At 40.8% G+C, this 18,244-nt stretch overlaps 1 protein-coding gene and 1 pseudogene across 1 annotated transcript; one reads left to right on the top strand and one right to left on the bottom strand.

The window, feature by feature from the left end:
• Positions 1-227: 227 nt before the first annotated feature.
• On the bottom strand, positions 228-943 carry LOC145898023 (uncharacterized; annotated as a pseudogene).
• A 10,438-nt stretch (positions 944-11,381) lies between these two features.
• Positions 11,382-16,521, top strand: LOC145898024 (uncharacterized). The gene is made up of 3 exons (XM_082986473.1): positions 11,382-13,134; positions 13,314-16,178; positions 16,244-16,521. The coding sequence occupies exons 1-3, from the start codon at positions 11,382-11,384 to the stop codon at positions 16,519-16,521; spliced, it is 4,896 nt and encodes a 1,631-aa protein (XP_082842599.1).
• Positions 16,522-18,244: the final 1,723 nt, after the last annotated feature.

Raw genomic sequence — 18,244 nt, forward strand, 5'->3', positions numbered from 1 at the left:
TTGTGCACAACTTAGTGCGTTGCTCTTTTTTGTCTGTCAGGAACGTCGTATCACAGTTTTCACGTGAGAAGTAACAAAACACTAGTTCTACTATAGGCCTACGAATTTATCAGGCTTCCATTATTGTGTACGATAGAAACGGTCAATATCTTGCATGATACGGATTCCGTTATATTCTCATTATTCCATTGTTGTACTGGGACATAAACACACAAATACGTTTGTTATTAAAACGGGGAAGTCAGTGTTTTGTCCCAAGTCTCGAACGTAAGAACCACGGCCAGCAATTTGACTGTGACAGTGACGCCGTACACTTCAAGCTGTATGTGGTTGCTTGTTGGGACAGCAAAGCCATTCCACAAACTGGCTAATGCGTCAGTGGCGACGCAGACGGCTGTCGTTCGCTTTAGCAGCCGCAAGGTGGCACGCGAGTCCACTTGTTGTGTCGCGCACTGAAACGGGTAAAAAAACAAAAACAGCATCATATCGTCGCCAAAAAAGTGTATACTGGACGTGGCTATCGATGGCCAGCTGTTGCAAATTCCAACAATTCGACATCCATTCAAGTTAGAAGCAACATATTAAAGTTAATACTGGTGAGGTTGAGTCCTACAACTGCGAGTACAATACTGAGATAGATTGTCGTTTAAATCCAGTCTTTGTAGCAAGTTCGACTGACGCAGAAAAAACTGCTTTAGCCCCAGGATAACGTACACCAATGACGAAGCTTCCCCTCAAACAAGAACGTCTCCCTTGGACAGAATATTGCAAGCTTCGCTGGTAAATGAAGTATATCCAACGTTGTAAGCAGCGGAGTTGCACACCAAAAAAAGAATGTTAAATTTGCGGATCAGCAAGACACGACATACAGCACATTGCTGTTTCGGTCATTCTTCGTAACTTTTTTGTTTTGTAATCCACACCTGAAAAGTGCTAGAACCATTCAAGTAGTCATGAGTAGCGACACTGAACCAACAAGACAAAATATTGGCAGAACCAAAATAAACATAACACCCAGAAAAAACTTAAAAATACAACAATATACTTTGAACCAAGTGAAAACACTGTCACCGGATAAAAAAAATGCTTGCCTGAAGTGCATTGACCAATACTAAATATAGCCAATAGTCGGTAAAATGACACGAATAACGTTTTCAAGGTTAATCGCACACGTCAGTTATTTTAGAACTTTCCTTGTGGTAGATTGGTGCTGCTGCATTTCAAGTTATTTACGTTCAAGTCACCTGAAAAGAGGTTAAAGGGTGTTTGCATTGATGTTTTTGCCATATGGGGTTTTTATATAACATCCGTATAGAATTTTTTTTAAATACATTTGTTTCACAGCATTTTTACAGTGTGTTTCACAATCAATTGAATCATACGTAAGTAAATCGTTAAGTAACGCCCTGGGAAAAGTTTAAGCGCCGAACGTTACACATAGAGAAAGTGTGACGCGACCCAAACTGCGACTAAATTAATCACAAAAAGCCAAGTTGAATTTAAGTGCTTAACAAGTAATATCACAATAAATTGCTTGCTTTGTAAAAAGTTTGCTTCCATCAGCTCTTGAAATGATACCTCAATGACTTATGAAGACCAACGTCAGCTAACTGTTTAGCGGTGATGAAATTATGGAATATCGTCAGAAAATGCTGCACTTCAGATCAAATTGTAATAATAGACTTTTTAATAACAGTCAAAATGTTCGCCAGTGTTTTAAATTTCCAAATTTATACGTCTATAACATAATGAAACTTTGATGGCATTTCTTGATGGTACTGTCTCTAAAAGCATTGATGATTTTCACAGTAATTTGATGAGACACGCGAGGTATAAATGATATAGTTGGGAGTCACGATTGAAACTCACTGATGTTGAATCATTGAAGGCTATCGTCTCATATGAGTTTGACTGGATGGTGTTCGCATGTTTTCAACTGAAATTCATAGCTTACATTGCTTATCATCGGTGCATAACACCGTTTCGCCTCCTCGCGAATTAAAAATACAACACACTGTTGCGGTTATGTACACACAATGCGGTTATGTACATTGTATTTCCACATATATCTCGTCACAACTGGATCAATTTAAGCCCAGGACGGATACTTTTTCGCGTCTTTGCCAGATCCCACGCGACGAATAAGGAACGGATAACGTAGAGATTTCGAAACGACAATTCCTGCGAGATACCAGTGGCAGTTGGAGCATCGTTGGCACATGAGCGGAGAACCGATGTTTCCCTGCAGAAAACAAACTTTATCACTTTCGGCGTTCTATCAGAAAGAAGCAAGTTGGTCGCAGCAGTTTTGCAGGAATTAGTATCTACAACCCAACATAAATTAAATGCTTGGTTTGGAACTTTTCCTATAATTACTTTTTTTCTATTAAACCACCAGATATATTGTGATAAGTTTGGGGAAGTTAGCATGGTCACGCGAATCCAGTTATCATCTTTTGTCACCCGGCACATATTTGCAGCAGTGAATTTAAAAATTGATCTCAACCAACTCGATGTGTCGTTTAATTATAATTACAACAATGAGATAGTTTGCGTTAGCGGACACTCCTGTTAACTTTGCGGCCGACAAATAGTTAGTAACAGATTTTTTCGATGATCTTGGAAGGTCGTTTTTATTGTAATCTTAGTGACACATTTGTGGGCATCACCAGTGTCAATAAAAACGTACACAACGCAGTTCAAAACTAACATGAATATATATAAAGATTCGGGTTTGAAATTCTTTTGGCAAGTTAGTGTATTATGTAATCGGAAGCATACTTTAATTGCCTGAACTTCATTTGGAGCAAAGCCTGCACATAAAAGATCATCGTTAGGTTTTTGAGCTTCGTCCCCGCAAAGCGTCCTTGGTAGAATCCTGACTGTGAAGTAATATAACTCATCTGGGAAATAAAATAAAATATTTTTTCGCAAGTGTGAGCTTGAAAACAAATCACAAAACCCCAAAACGAACTATAGCCTACTGTAAAAAATGGAACTTTTTGTTTAAGTATTTATGTAACAAAATCGGTCATTCGTCGTTCTATTTTTTATTATTGTGCCTGCAATTAGGCGTCGTCAGTAAGTAAACTTGTATTGCTAACAGAAACCAAAAAAAGAATACTTTAGTGAAGAATACTATTAGAGGTGACGGTGTCAAAACGGATTATAGCGTGATTAAAATCGTATTTACAAACAATTAAACAACTCAATACACTACCTTTTTTCCAACCGGCTATTACACAACTCATATCTTCTGGGGGACTTTCTCCCTTGGGCAAGCAGATTTTTTCAACATTCCGCAGCCGCAATAAGTCTATTTGACCGACCTAAGCAAAAAAAAGTGAGAAAAGGTTGAGTGTGTTGAAAAGGAAACACTTGTCACTAACCCCAATAACCGAAGTGCTATCAATTATGTGGGACTCCTGACCGGTGCGTGGATCGCTAACGGTGTGGTCAACAATAACTGTACTTGGTATTTCAAACATTGAATTTCCCCCTTCCTTGTAGGGGCCAAGTTTTACAGAAATCCGACTTGTTGGTACAAGACTTTCCATACAACAAATAGTCAAATGTTGTTCACGATGTTAGTAAACTTATTCACTGTAACGCCTGTTTTAATTTTTGCAGCAAAATTATTCAGTAACTCGAAAAAATCCGGGATTTTAGATATTGCGTCATGTAACAGCAATATAAAAATGAAATAAAAATCTGGGCTTCAAAAGTTACGAGAGTTTGCCCTATCGCATATTTGGTAACTACTATAACCACTAACAAACACAGTGAACATATTTCGCTATTATCGGTAGTAATATGAATATTGGGTAAATTAATAAGATTGCATTTTTTTAACTAGCCTACGATACTGTACTTGCAATTAGAAATTATTGCAACGAGAAAGTAAACGTAAACACTTACTTCACACAGCTAGTCGCAGTTAAAATATGTTGTCTGGATATTATGACACCTGCACATTCTTCTACTCTACTGGGAAAATTTACAGTTACTTTTGCCTGAAAATATTAAAAAACATTTTCTGTCTGCAAAGAATGTTGACTTTTAATATACTGTTTTAAGTTAACATGGTTGTGTTTTTTATCAACTTTGAACGAACATTTAAACAGCATTTTTCTCTTCTGCTGCGAATCAAAATGACTAAACAATGACGTAAGGCATTTGACATCATGTATATCAAACTGGTACACCACTTACCACCCACGGAAAAGCGGCTCGGTTTATACCATAGGCATTAAGCCCACAATCTTCATACGGGTCATCGTTGCAACATTCGTGCTCCATGGGCCGATCTCTACGTCGAAAGGGAGATAGGCACGTTTCTGGTAATGCAAAATAACACGTTAGAGATTATCATAATTAAGCAGATAGCTATAGTTTTTCTAGCATTATTTCTAGAAATTAGGAGTGTATGCTTGCAAAAAATCAGTACATTTTATAAAGCGATTAAATTCGCACTATTATTGTTGGCAAGATGTAATGCATTTAACTTGGCTAACTTTTATCATTGAGGAGTTGACAAAATGCCATGGAATAGCAAAAACCCGCCGCGGTTGATTGTGTCGCATGGTTCTGAATTTATAAAGTTGAACATCTATCCCATATGTAAGTTACTACTACGCACGTATTGGACACGGTCTCTCGTTGCATCGTTCACATTCCAATTCAAACTCCGTTGTTCCATCTTTAAAGACGTGTTGACACTTCCAACCCAAACCGCAAGTCCTTGAACATGGGCCCCACTGAAATTTCTTAACTAAAACAAATTACGTTTTTGGTGAATAAAAACTGGTCGAATATGAAAGGCTACCAAAGTGTCCAAGGTATATTTGCAAAATCATTTTATATGTACAAAGTCCACTCATTTTGGCTTTGGCAAAATTGCGCCAAAACATACTTAAAAAATTAAAGTGTCTTAAAATTGAAAATACTGAAGTTTTTCAAATAATTGGAAAATGAAATGTGGTTAGTTTTGACATGGTTTTAGGTATTTGCGATATATATATGTATAAAGTCTACCTTCGCATTTTCCGAGGAAACAAGTAGTTCGATCAACGCGAGCTCCATGACAGGGTTTTGACAGGCACTCTCGTGTTCTTGTCTTATGTCCGTAGCCGCACTTTTGACCAATCTTTCCCTTGCATTTCGACCATTTGCCCCACTGTCCCCAACTTCCACGTATAACTATTTCAACAGCAAATGACGTTATAACAACCATAATACAATATCTGTTGTTGTAGATCCGCCTAAAAAATCCAACAATTCAAACACATAAATATCGCGGGTTATTTTAGTCATTTGCAAGAAATATGACAAGTGACGTGTGCCTTTGACTTAGGTTATACAAGCACCATTCAGTTTACTAAAGGTCTTCTTGCCGAGTCCATACACATATAGTTTACTGAAGGCTATAAAAGTTGAAATTGCTTTTGATAGAAGCTATACAAAAATTCAATGGATAATGGTTTAGGACCACCATATTCCTATATTATACAACATAATCAATGGGAATACTTTCGTTACCGCTCTGATTCGATGCTCCACAAAGGAACGGGTTTTCCACTTGCTGGCCAGCATCTCCGGGGCAAATTTGAACCGAGCTGGTGTTGAATCTGTTCCCGCCGGGGTAGCGATTGTTCTCCCCGGGGTTGGGATTGTTCTCCCCGGGGTTGGGATTGTTCTCCCCGGGGTTGGGATTGTTCTTCGCTCTTTTCCCAGTTCTGATACGACGTATGAGGAGACCTTCAGCAGTGTTTGAAACCAAAATTCCAGCGAGATACCAATTGCAATTGAGGCGCTTTTGGCACATAAGAGGAGATCCGAGGGTTCGCTGCGCATTAACAACTATAGTCAGTTTCGGGGGTTTCAAGAAGCAAGCAATTTGGTGCGCATTTATAACCGTGTAGATCAGCAAATAAATAGCTTTACACCACAAGTCAAGGGTCATATATGTTGTAAATACCCCTAATTGGCTGTAGAGATTGTTTCTGTCTTTAAATGTGCAGTATGCGAATATGATTAGGTTTCCCTCCTTTGTAGCGATTCTTTGAACGGAAACCAAAATGGGTGTGTTTTACTAAACTTGGTAGTTGTGACTATACTATGTTTAGGCTTAAAATATAAATAAAAGTTCGCATTTTAACGAGTAAAGCCTACTTTGCTTGCAGCAAGATTTGTGGTTTTCAACCAAGCACACAAATACTGCTCGTTATATTTTTTGGATTCATCGGATTTGGGATCTCTTTTCGTATGTTTATCTGCGCAAAGCACTCGTGGAAGGATGAAGACCGGAGCGTAGTGTAACTCTCCCCCTCCTGGCCCTGAGAAAAAAGTGACAAATATTCAAGTAAACAAATTGAATTGGATTAGAACCTCCAGACGCAATAATACTGTTCCAAATAATACGTGTGTTTATACTGGCACAGTTGTGAACCCTATTTACTGGGAAAGTTTGCTCTGATAAAACATTTCGGTTTCAGCCCTTAAACAAAAGTGATCTTTTTTATGGCCTGAAATCACGTCCTTCAAACCGTTCAATCAGCAACCGGAATATTTGCGTGAACAAATGGACCAATGTCGTTTATCCAAGATCACAATTATTCCGTACTATTCGGCAAGATATTGGCTTTTAATGACGCTTAGTTTTTCACTACGTATTTCATGTCGTTGTCTTTTTATGATACGATAATATTTCTACCAACCGCAACTTTTTTCGCCCGATTTATTTTGTGTTTTGTAAATCTCCAAATGCAACTGCCGCAAACACGATTTTGTAAAGCTAAATAAAAATAACTAACGGTAACAGACCCTAATAATGGATCCTAAGACAGGTATGCGATGCAAGTTAGATTGAGACTACACGGAAATCATTTTTTTTCGTAGAAACAGTAGAAAAGCAATACCATCTTTCCATCCGGCAATGACACAGCCTATGCCTTCGTGGGGACTTTCCCCTTCGGGTGGGCACAATTTGTCAGCACGTCGACTACGCTTCAAGTCTATGGGGTTAATCTAAACAAAAAATCAGGCTCAAAATTAGGAATTAGGAATCAAAATTATTTTTTTCCTGCATTTACTTTTTAATATTATCGATGTAAGCGCATTTGTGCATAGTTTGTTGCAATAAATGTGCGTTTCATATTGTTTTAGTTTTAAAGTTTGAATAGGATGCTGCTTTTTTATTTTTCCAAATATTTCTAAGAAACATTTGAAAAAAAATGTAAAGCACACCTTGCTTTCTTTTGGATGTTTTAACATATATTTTTATGGGTTCAATGATCACCAGTGAGCGACGGTGATTTGGTTTCGGAAAACGGGAGGTTTTATTGAAGTTTTTAATTTTTGTGTGTTGATGGAATGCCCTTTTATTTTATTTTTTCAAAAAAACGTACAGTAAAAGAAAAGAAAATGATGAATTGGAAGCAAAGAGGGCGATTAAACCCTTTTTTGCGCCACAATGCTTGCACTCCAGACTTATATGCCAAAAAATTCGTTAATGTCTGTGTGTTGACAATCAAACACAACAAAAATTTTTTTTTCTAATTTCATGGTTGTTTCCCCTAATAATTTAAACATATCTCCGCCACTGACGTACAGTACAACTAAGGTACAAGTATTTGTTCTTCATTTTGACTGCAGCATTTTATGTGAACGCGCGTTGTTTCGTCGTTGGGCGCAACAATTGATTTTTCATTTTTTTTTTCAAAAAATGAGAACCACTTGTGTTATTAATGAAAAGAAAATCTACCGATACAAACGGTACATGTGGACAGGATGTACCGAAACCACATTAATCTGGACCCTATCAAGACCATTTTTTCTCTGTTGTTAGTCCAACTTAAAATCGTGCCACTTACCTTAATAAACGCAACTTTGTTATCAACAGGCACTTTCCCCTTATCTTTGCGAATGTCACGAATACCAGCCTTTGGTGTATCGAACGTCAGCTTTCCTCCGTTGGCAGATCGGTAACGACCAATACTTACAGTGATCTGATTTGGTGTTGCAGACCTTTTCACACAATAAATAGCAGATAGCGTTTAAAATTAATTTTGTGTTTTTACTGTTAGATGTGCAGCAAAATAATTAAAACAAATTGACACTTACCTTATACAACTGGTCGCTGTTATAATGAGTGTCTTTGCTACTATGACTCCTGTACATATTTCCACTTTATTTCCCAAATTAACGGTCACTTTAACCTAGTAATAATAATGAAATATTGCGTAATATGACTACTACCATATCGAGCAGCCATAGAACAAAACATTTAATTAACGTGATAATCAACTACAGTATATACTTTCTAATACATCCACTTCGATATTGGATGTGACATTAAAACGAATTTTCCTGTAAACAAACCATAGAGTAGCGCTTCTTATTCGTCGTGAAGGTGACGAGGATCGCAAAGATGTATAATGGGTGGGTCGTGAAACAATTTCATGCTCGCTAAACGGGGGCATGTTGCTAAACGTGCATGAATATGTGTAAGAAACATCACTTACCACCCAAGGAAATAGGATGAGGTTTTTTCCGGCTGCGTCAAGTTTCGTTATGGCCTTAAGTCCACAATTTCCTTCCGTTGTGTCATCGTTACAACATTCATGCTCCAGTGGCACTTCTCTCGGTCGAAACGGAGCTTTGCACGTTTCTGGTAAAGTACCATAAAGGCTAATATTCTAGGCAGACGGACATATTGTGAACAGACGTTTTAAACACGACCTATGTTCGTCACCAGTGCTTGTACCAACTGATTAATCGTTTTATTATTGTACATATTAAATGAGTATTAAAAGCATTCGTCTCTCAGTATATCCCCCTAACTTTAATGCACTAAGTATTTTGTAAAGAAAAGTTTAAAATAGTTAAGCAATTTTTCGTGGTTTCTAATTAACAAGTTTGTACATCCACGGTCCTGCTATACTACGATTAGCTTGTAAACCATTGCTAAGTTGGGGAAAAAAATCTTTTTTATATTTATTTATTAACAACATGCTTACGGAGATCATTTTTGAATCAAGAAAAAAACGGGGCCATTGGCATTCTTGCGTGGTTCTGGATTAAAAGCTGGGTGCATCATCCACATTATAACACCTATCCAACATGTAAGTTACTATACTTGATTTACTACCCACGTTTTGGACATTCTTTTTCATGGCATTCTTTACATTCCAGTCCCAATTTGCCATCTCTCGTGACACGTCGATACTTCCAACCCCAACCACAAGTCCTTGAACATGGAGTCCACTGACTTCCTTTTGCTAAAATAAATTGCATTATTGGTGTATGAAAATTTATCACAGAAAGTCGAATATGAAAGGTTAATAAAATAATTGGGGTAGAGATGTTTGAATTACTTGCGAGGGCCTGATCAGATTTCACTTCGGTTATATGGCATTTATACCAAGTTTTTAATGATAATAATCTGCAATTCCAAATAAAGTTAATAAATTTTGTGAGTTTGTCGCGGTTTCACGTGTTTGCAACATACATGTATATTTTTTTACCTTCGCAGTCGCCGAGAAAGCAAGTAGTTCGTTCAACACGAACTCCTTCGCATGGTTCTTGTAAACAATTTCGCGTTCTTGTCTTACGCCCATAGCCGCAGTTTTGACCATCATTTCGTTCACATTCCGACCATTGGCCCCACTTTCCCCATGTTCCACGTAAAGCTGTTTTAAAAGCCACAAAAGTTCACTGTTACCATGCATCTTGTTGAGGTCGATATAATACCTAAGCTTGTTTATTTTTTTATTTTTATTATATGTTTACGGAGTGAAACAGCAGCAGCTCAAATAACTCGGAATTAATTTTATCGAAAACAGTTTGGAAAAATTTTGAACGTTTAAATTAAACTAAAAATCCAAAGGTGAAAACAATCAAAAAGTGGAAAGTTATAAGAATGTTATAGCAGGGGTTTGGGTAATGGGAAATATTACGACAGCGTCATCACTTTGCTTTGTTCTGGCGTGTTGATTTTCTAAAATGTTTTTCTGGTAAGATGCCTGCTTTGCCACGAAGCTTACGATTATTTTATGAGTAGATGACACATTTATAGAGGTTGGGTCTGTCTTCCAACATTATGTAAACTATTACAAGTCCATTGTGTTTGCCTTGGAGTTTTGCCTAAAAGATACCGCCTAATTGCAATGGAAGTCTTTTAGAAAACCAAGGCCGTATGAAATGGGTCGCGATACCGCCTACTTCGGGTCGCGCAAACACAAAATATGTACATAAACGACGCATTTATGTCACGTTTTGTGGTATACTTAACTGCACAAGACACAATGTACGTTAGAAGAATCTTCTTGGTTTTCTATCTGGTCCCTTGTATTGTGTTGTTTTGTTATCACACAAGATTTTGCTAAGGTTTTTGTCTTTACGTCAAAGATAAATGGGGGGCTGACTATTGCGTTTTTTAAAATGCGGGGGATGACTGTTGCATTTGCTTCAACGATAATGCTGATTGGCGCGAAAGAGTAGCTTGTCGTACTTCGATTACCATGTGTTCTGGTAATACCAGAGTTTTTTTTTATTTATGTTGATATATTTTTATGAATTAGCTGCATTCGCAAAGAATTTATCAATATATTCATTAATGACGTGCCGCGTCCCCACTGTGTTGTATACTCCGAAGTTCTTGCCAATAAAGGCCTAAAGACAGGGAAATTGGAACGTCATTATAATGCTAGGCACCATAACCAATAACCCTTTTTCGGCGACAAAAAGGATGTCAGCAAGAACGAAAATAATGAAGAATTTCAGCATCCTATGAAGTGGCTTACTTGATCGGAAAATATACAAAAATGTATTCCGTTGGAGAAACTCTCCTGATGTTATTGCAATCGGACAAATTATGCATGAGGATAAAACAGCCGACGATTAATGTACACACATTTTGCCATTCTAAAAGAATACCACTTAAAACCCACCATGGTCCAATATAACAAAATATATTGATACACTATATGTTACGGACAATACTCTCCCCAGCACGAAATAATTCTTTCCCGCCACCAAAGTGATTTTTGTTGTCGACGTCTTGTGACGTAATAAGCATGTACTATCTTTCATTCTTCACTTTTCGGCCAGTGTAATGTTGAAGCTGGTGTAATGAGTCTGTATGTGCTTATAATATCCTTTTTGAATAGGTATGGTCAGAAAATCGTTTAAAATCACAATTTAGGAATTGATTTTGAAACTGTCGAAATAAACGTGCATATTAAACTGGACCAACCTTATAAGCAACTACCAGTTGAAGAACTGAAAGGTGGAATTGAGAGAGTGCTCGAATTCTACATTATTTTAAACGCATTTTATTTGCCTCGGTGATATCTCAGTCACCATCACAAATTTGAAGATCTATGTCTAAAGACACAGGAGAAGTCCCGCCTACATCACAAGAGCTGTTTGATGTAATTGATGCTGTGAAACCTGTACAGCCCGGTGCACCGTCTTCTAATGGCTCGGTACGGACTTTCAAAAGCACAGCAAGTGCACGTGCTCGCCGAAATGCTGAGGCCGCAGCTTTAAGACTCCAACAACTTAAGCGACGATGTGCTTTAAAATCAAGAATGTTGGATCTTGAGCTCGAGCTCTCTAAAGCCCAGGACGATGTGGAATTGGCTGAATTCGCTGCGGACACAGTAAGTGAATTTGACTCATGCGAATCTACGCAAGGATGGGACCTCACCCCAGTTACAAAGCGGAAGCCCATACCTCTGTTGGAGCACGCCAAAACTACTGAACTACACAAACTGGGCGAAACATCCACGAAGGAAAGCGACCTTTTGGGTCAACCAAACTCCAGAGTACATGAACATGATTTGACACCATCTGATAGGCCGTCATTTGTGGACAGTAATAAAATGATGAATGTGAACTCGACAGACAAGCCACTTGCGACAGGCAAGTTACAGGTTCCAGTCGAGCCTTCCAGTGTCCTCCCAGCGAAGACAGAAGGATTTGGTCCAGCTGTTGTCACCAGCGCAGATGCCACTGGGGCCGGCACATTTGAGACGAGTCCTCTCAACCGGGCGTTGGGACCTCATAAAATACGTCCACAGGCGACTACCTCAGATTTGTACGTATTTGCTGAAACCGTGAAGCAAGGTTTTAACTTACCCAAACTGACGTTAGAGAAATATGACGGGGATTCTCTTAATTATCACAAGTTCATGAACGATTTTGATCGACAGATAAACAAGGCTTATCTATCTGACGCCGAGAAGTTGGGATACCTCTGTGAATTTTGCGTTGAAGACGCCCTGACTAACATTTTAGAATGCAAAAGCATGCCTCCCGAATTAGGATACAGGGAGGCATTGGATATACTCCACAGGAGACATGGGAGATTATACCTTGTTGTTAGAGCACACATGGACAGACTGACCTGTCGGCCGCCACTTAAAGACAACGACTTCAGAGGTTTGCGTTCTTTTCGAGCACAGGCTTCTGAGAGTTATAAACTGTTTAGTCAGTGGAACTGTCAGTACACACTTGATTTGCCACAAAACATTGAGGCCGTTGTACAACGTTTGCCACAAAACGCGATCAGACGATTTATCACGAAGTCATCCGAACTCCGTTTGCGAAATCGGCCAGTGACTTTTCAAACCTTGTTGGATCTTCTTGAACTGTTGGCAGAGGATAGTCTTTCGCCTATGATGAGGTTTGTTTCCGTAGATGAACGTAGGTCAAAGGGTCAAGCGAGCATGAAAGGAAAGCCGCCCGAGCGAGTTGCAGCTACCTACTCAACGGTAACCAACGGTGTCACCTGCCCCGATTGCGAAGCCTTTCATTTTTTGTGGAAATGCGAGGTCTTCAAGAAACGGTCGCTCGAAGAACGCCACGCATTGGTACGTCGTAACAAGTTGTGTTACAATTGCTTTCGTCCCGACCATTTCGCGTCCGAGTGCACATTGAATCAGGTGTGTCGGGTAGAGGATTGTGGTAAAAGGCACCATACACTACTACATTGGACACATCCTACTGGTCCATCGGGTCAACGGACAAGTTTACCCGTGGAAGTTCACGGGACCGGCGTGTCAGGAACGTCTGCTGCCACGCTTCGAGCTAGCTCTGTGCGTCTGAAAGTGGTGCCAGTGACTGTCTTTGGTACGAATTCGGAGCCTTGCTTTACCCATGCATTTTTAGATGACGGATCGGATACTTCACTATGTTCTGAGGTCTTGGCAAAAAGGCTGGGATTGCGTGGTGTGGAGGACAACTTAACGATAACCACCGTAAATGGAACGCAGACATTGCGCAGTAGTAAAGTTTCGTTATCAGTACAGGGTTTAAAGGAGAACGAACGAAGCTGCCATACAATAGAATTTTGGCAGAGCGACGCTTGCTACATTTAAAGCGCCGTTTTGAGAAAGATACCAAGCTTTTTGAGAGATACAAAGAAAAAATAGAGGACTACTTAAAACAAGGGTTTGCGCGGAGAATACCCACGGACTGTTTGCCATGTACAGAGCAAACATGGTACATACCATACCATGCTACGGGTAGCAAATTTCGAATTGTCTTCGACTGCGCTGCTTCCCACAAGGGATCCTCTTTGAACGACAAGCTGTTGCAAGGGCCAGACCTTACCAATAGTCTTGTGGGAGTGCTGCTACGTTTTCGCCAGGAGGTTGTTGCCTTTGCGGCCGACATCAAGGGCATGTTTCATGAGGTGAAGGTTGTTCCAAAGGACTGTGATTCGCTACGATTTCTATGGTGGCCTGATAGCGATTTAAAACGTCCCCCTGTGGACTACCAAATGCTTGTGCATTTGTTTGGTGCCACGTCTTCGCCAAGTTGTGCAAGTTTTGCGCTGAGGAAAGCAGCGTTGGATAAGAAGGACTTATTTTCGACACCTGTTGTTGAGACTGTTTTAAAGAATTTTTATGTAGACGACTGTCTTAAGTCAGTGCCAACAGTTGACCTGGCCACTGAGCTTATCAAGGATGTAAGTGCCATTTTGCGTGAGGGAGGATTTCATCTGACAAAATTTCTCAGCAACTCATCTGTTGTGCTCGAATCTGTAGATAAGGACGACCGCTCAGAAGCGCTGTTGAACTTGGATTTATCGTACTTGCCGATGGAAAGAGCGTTGGGTGTTCAGTGGGACATGGCCAACGACTGTTTTGGAATTCGTGTGAATATAAACGAAAAACCACATACTCGCCGCGGTATGTTGTCAATGATCAGTCAGGTCTACGACCCGCTGGGGTTTATTCAACCATTTGTCCTTCCCATGAAAAGACTGATGCAGAATCTGTGCAACCAACAATTTGGTTGGGACGACCCACTTCCCCAAAGTGTGGTCGAGCATTGGAATGTCTGGTTGGACCATGTGCCTCTGTTAAAAAACGCGACAATTCCGCGTTGCTTCAAACCGCCTGACACTGTTATCGTATTGACTGAACTTCACTGCTTTGGTGACGCCTGCGAGGCCGGGTATGGCGCCGTTTGTTATCTACGTTTTGAGGACTCAAGCGGGAATATACACTGCTCATTGGTGGTAGGAAAATCACGAGTGACCCCTCTGAAGCCGGTCACGATACCTCGGCTGGAATTAGTGGCCGCAGTAACTGCTGTCAAATTGGGGACAATGATTATTCAGGAATTGGACTATGACGTAGACAATGTGTGGTTTTGGTCTGATTCCACCACGGTGTTGCACTACATTCACAATTCTTCACGCCATTTTCAGACCTTTGTTGCGAATCGACTCGCTGTAATTCACGAGCACTCGATACCGTCGCAGTGGCGACATGTGGGGAGTAAGGATAATCCCGCCGACATTGCTTCGCGTGGGTTGATGCCCAGCGAATTTGAAAAGGCCAGAACGTGGTTTAGGGGCCCAGAATTCCTGTGGAAAGGTCGGAAATTTTGGCCAGATCAACCGCATGTCCTTCCCGTGCTGGATGCAGATCTCGAATTAAAAGCACACACTGTTTGTACTGTTAATGTGACCGTTAACCAAATGCCTTTGCAGAGACTGTTGCAACATTTCTCCTCGTGGGTTACCTTACAAAAATCAGTTGCCTGGTTAACCCGTTTCAGAAATTGTCTGCTGTGGAAATACGGACGAAGAGGAGCTGCAGCTTTCACTGAAACCCCGAAATTTTGTTCGGTTGGTCTAACAGTTCAAGAGTTGGATCTGGCCACGAGAAATATCCTGCAATTGGTGCAACGAGAAGCTTTTCCTGCTGATCTAGCGAATCTGGTAAACTGTACAAGTTTTGAAGAAAGAATTAAACACCATCGTGCAACGAGCTATGCGTCGTCGCTGTGCAAGCTCTACCCTTGTGTCGTCAACGGAATAATTCATGTTGGAGGAAGGTTACGAAAATCAGACTTGGATTTACAACAGAAACATCAGGTAATTCTGCCCCATCGCCACCATGTGACGGATTTAATCATAGACTATTATCACCGCTCCGAAGGACATAGCGGAACTCTACATGTGCTCGCGTCAGTGCGCGAGAAGTATTGGGTAGTTAAGGGACATTCAGCTGTACGGCGCGTCGTGCGTCAGTGTACAAGCTGCAAGCTGCGGCACGCCAAGGCAGGGTCGCAAATCATGGGTGCCTTACCAAAAGAACGGATTACCCCTGGAAACCCGCCATTCACCAGCGTGGGGGTTGACTACATGGGGCCTTTTCTGGTAAAGGTGGGAAGGAGCCAAGTAAAACGTTATGGTTGTGTTTTCACTTGTATGTGCACGAGGGCTGTGCATATAGAGGTCGCTCACTCGCTTGACACTTCCTCGTTCATCAACGCTTTTCGAAGGTTTTCATGTCGAAGAGGTTCGCCTTCTGACGTGTTCAGTGACAACGGCACTAACTTTGTCGGGGCGGAACGTGAGCTTGGTAATGGCATTACCAATTGGAATCAAACTCACATACACAATCATCTGAGCCAGCAAAGAACCAACTGGCATTTCAACCCCCCGCTTGCAAGTCACCAGGGTGGAGTATGGGAGCGTGTCATTCGTTCCATACGCCGCGTTCTTCAAGCGGTCGCGGGCAATGCTTCGTTGTCCGACGAGTCTTTGTGTACATTTCTTGCAGAAGTTGAACGAATACTGAATAACCGACCAATCGCCGCCGTTGGGGACGATGTTCGGGACCTACGAGCTCTCACTCCCAACATGTTGTTACTTGGTAAGATGGACTGTTCGCTCCCCCCAGACGAATTTGCGACGGCTATCGGAAATCATGGCGTACAGTCCAGTTGTTGGCCGACATGTTTTGGAAGAGATGGGTACGGGACTACCTTCCAACGTTGCAACTGCGCCACAAATGGGTCCGACAATCCGCAAACTTTGGAGTTGGCGACCTGGTTTTGGTCGTGGACGAAATGAACCCCCGGGGCGCTTGGCCGAAAGGCCTTATTGAGGAGGTGTACCCTGACGGAGAAGGGGCTGTTAGACGTGTTCGCGTACGCACTGCAAGAGCTGTTTACACGCGTGATGTGCGCAAGCTGTGCCTACTCGAGGCCGCTTGATGATTGTGTATATACCTGTGTTTCGTTATTGTCCATTGTTGTGTGAAATAACTTCGTTCCCACGTTCGTTATTTGGGGCCGGTATGTTACGGACAATACTCTCCCCAGCACGAAATAATTCTTTCCCGCCACCAAAGTGATTTTTGTTGTCGACGTCTTGTGACGTAATAAGCATGTACTATCTTACATTCTTCACTTTTCGGCCAGTGTAATGTTGAAGCTGGTGTAATGAGTCTGTATGTGCTTATAATATCCTTTTTGAATAGGTATGGTCAGAAAATCGTTTAAAATCACAATTTAGGAATTGGTTTTGAAACTGTCGAAATAAACGTGCATATTAAACTGGACCAACCTTATAAGCAACTACCAGTTGGAGAACTGTAAGGTGGAATTGAGAGAGTGCTCGAATTCTACACTATATGTTATTGTTTTCGTGTTGTAGCAAAACAATTGCTTTCTTAAAGCACGACTAAGGAGTGGGGGGTTAAAACTCAAATTATTTATATTGAATGGATCAATTTATTTTACCTCTAGCTGGTACAAAGGACTCGTTGGATGCAGAACAAAGAAACACTCTTTCCTCCTCCTGCCCATCCACTGAGCAAACGTAGGTTAAGCTTGAGTCGTAACTGTACGGGGCCGATTGACCGGGAGGATATATTGTCAAATTGAAACAGGTTTCAGGAACAAGAGGGAGTTCGGAGCAACCCGAAGGTGTTTCACACTCAGGGACGACCGACATATTCCAAGCCCCGTTAACACACACGGCTGTTTCAGGACCTTGAAGTGTTGCGATTGTGTCGTTGCATCTAAACTTGACTTCGTAGCCTGGAGGGTATTTGAGTTGGTTTGGACCAAGCGTGGTCACTCCAACGGAAAGCTGAGGCGCTGTGCAATCTGGAAGTTAGCATTTTTCGGGTTAAATAAAACCCGTAAATGAAAAAATGTTGACTTTTTAATGTTTTATATTTTAGGACGAATTAAATTAATCACGTATAATTGTTTTCGAAGACTTCATTCTAATGGTCTGTGGGTGTTAACCCCAAGTAGTCATGTACCATAGCAAATAGTAGTGAGGTTCAGGATGGTAAACCGTAGGCAACATTACTTGCACGGATGTTTTTAACAAATGAAGATATACAATCCAATAAATAAACATTTCCTGACTATATACAAAAACCTGTTTACAGTGCTCTTTGAAAATATCACATGAAATACCTCCACATGGTGGCAAGAGGCAAGGTAAAGTTTCGATATTTTCGCCGAGACAATTTAAGCCAAGACACTCCCTCGTTCGAATTTGTGATCCAGATCCACACGAAACCCCACAAATCCAACTTGTCCAATCTGACCAAATTGGACAATCTCTATCATTGCAGCTTGAAATTTCTGCCCCATCTCCTCTGCAGGGTGGCTGCGGACATTCCCGAAATCTAATCGTCGTTCCAGCTCCACATGTTTCCGAACAATCTGACCATGTAACCCACTCTGTCCATGTTCCTGGGACTGCAATTTGCAATTATTTTACGAAACTAAATATTCAACAGATCTCAATACCAAAAAATCATGGTCACGTTTCTGTGATGTTCCAATTATTAAGAGGAGCAACAAGCTCTTCGCTGAACCCACTTCATAAACGGCTTGGTATAAAGATGGACAATTAAGGGGACAATTTTAAGTCAATGGAAAGTGATTGTTTATGTTTTATTTATATTTATCATGC

Source organism: Ascidia mentula, chromosome 4 (genome assembly GCF_947561715.1).
Source record: "Ascidia mentula chromosome 4, kaAscMent1.1, whole genome shotgun sequence".
Taxonomy (NCBI): Eukaryota; Metazoa; Chordata; class Ascidiacea; order Phlebobranchia; family Ascidiidae; genus Ascidia; species Ascidia mentula.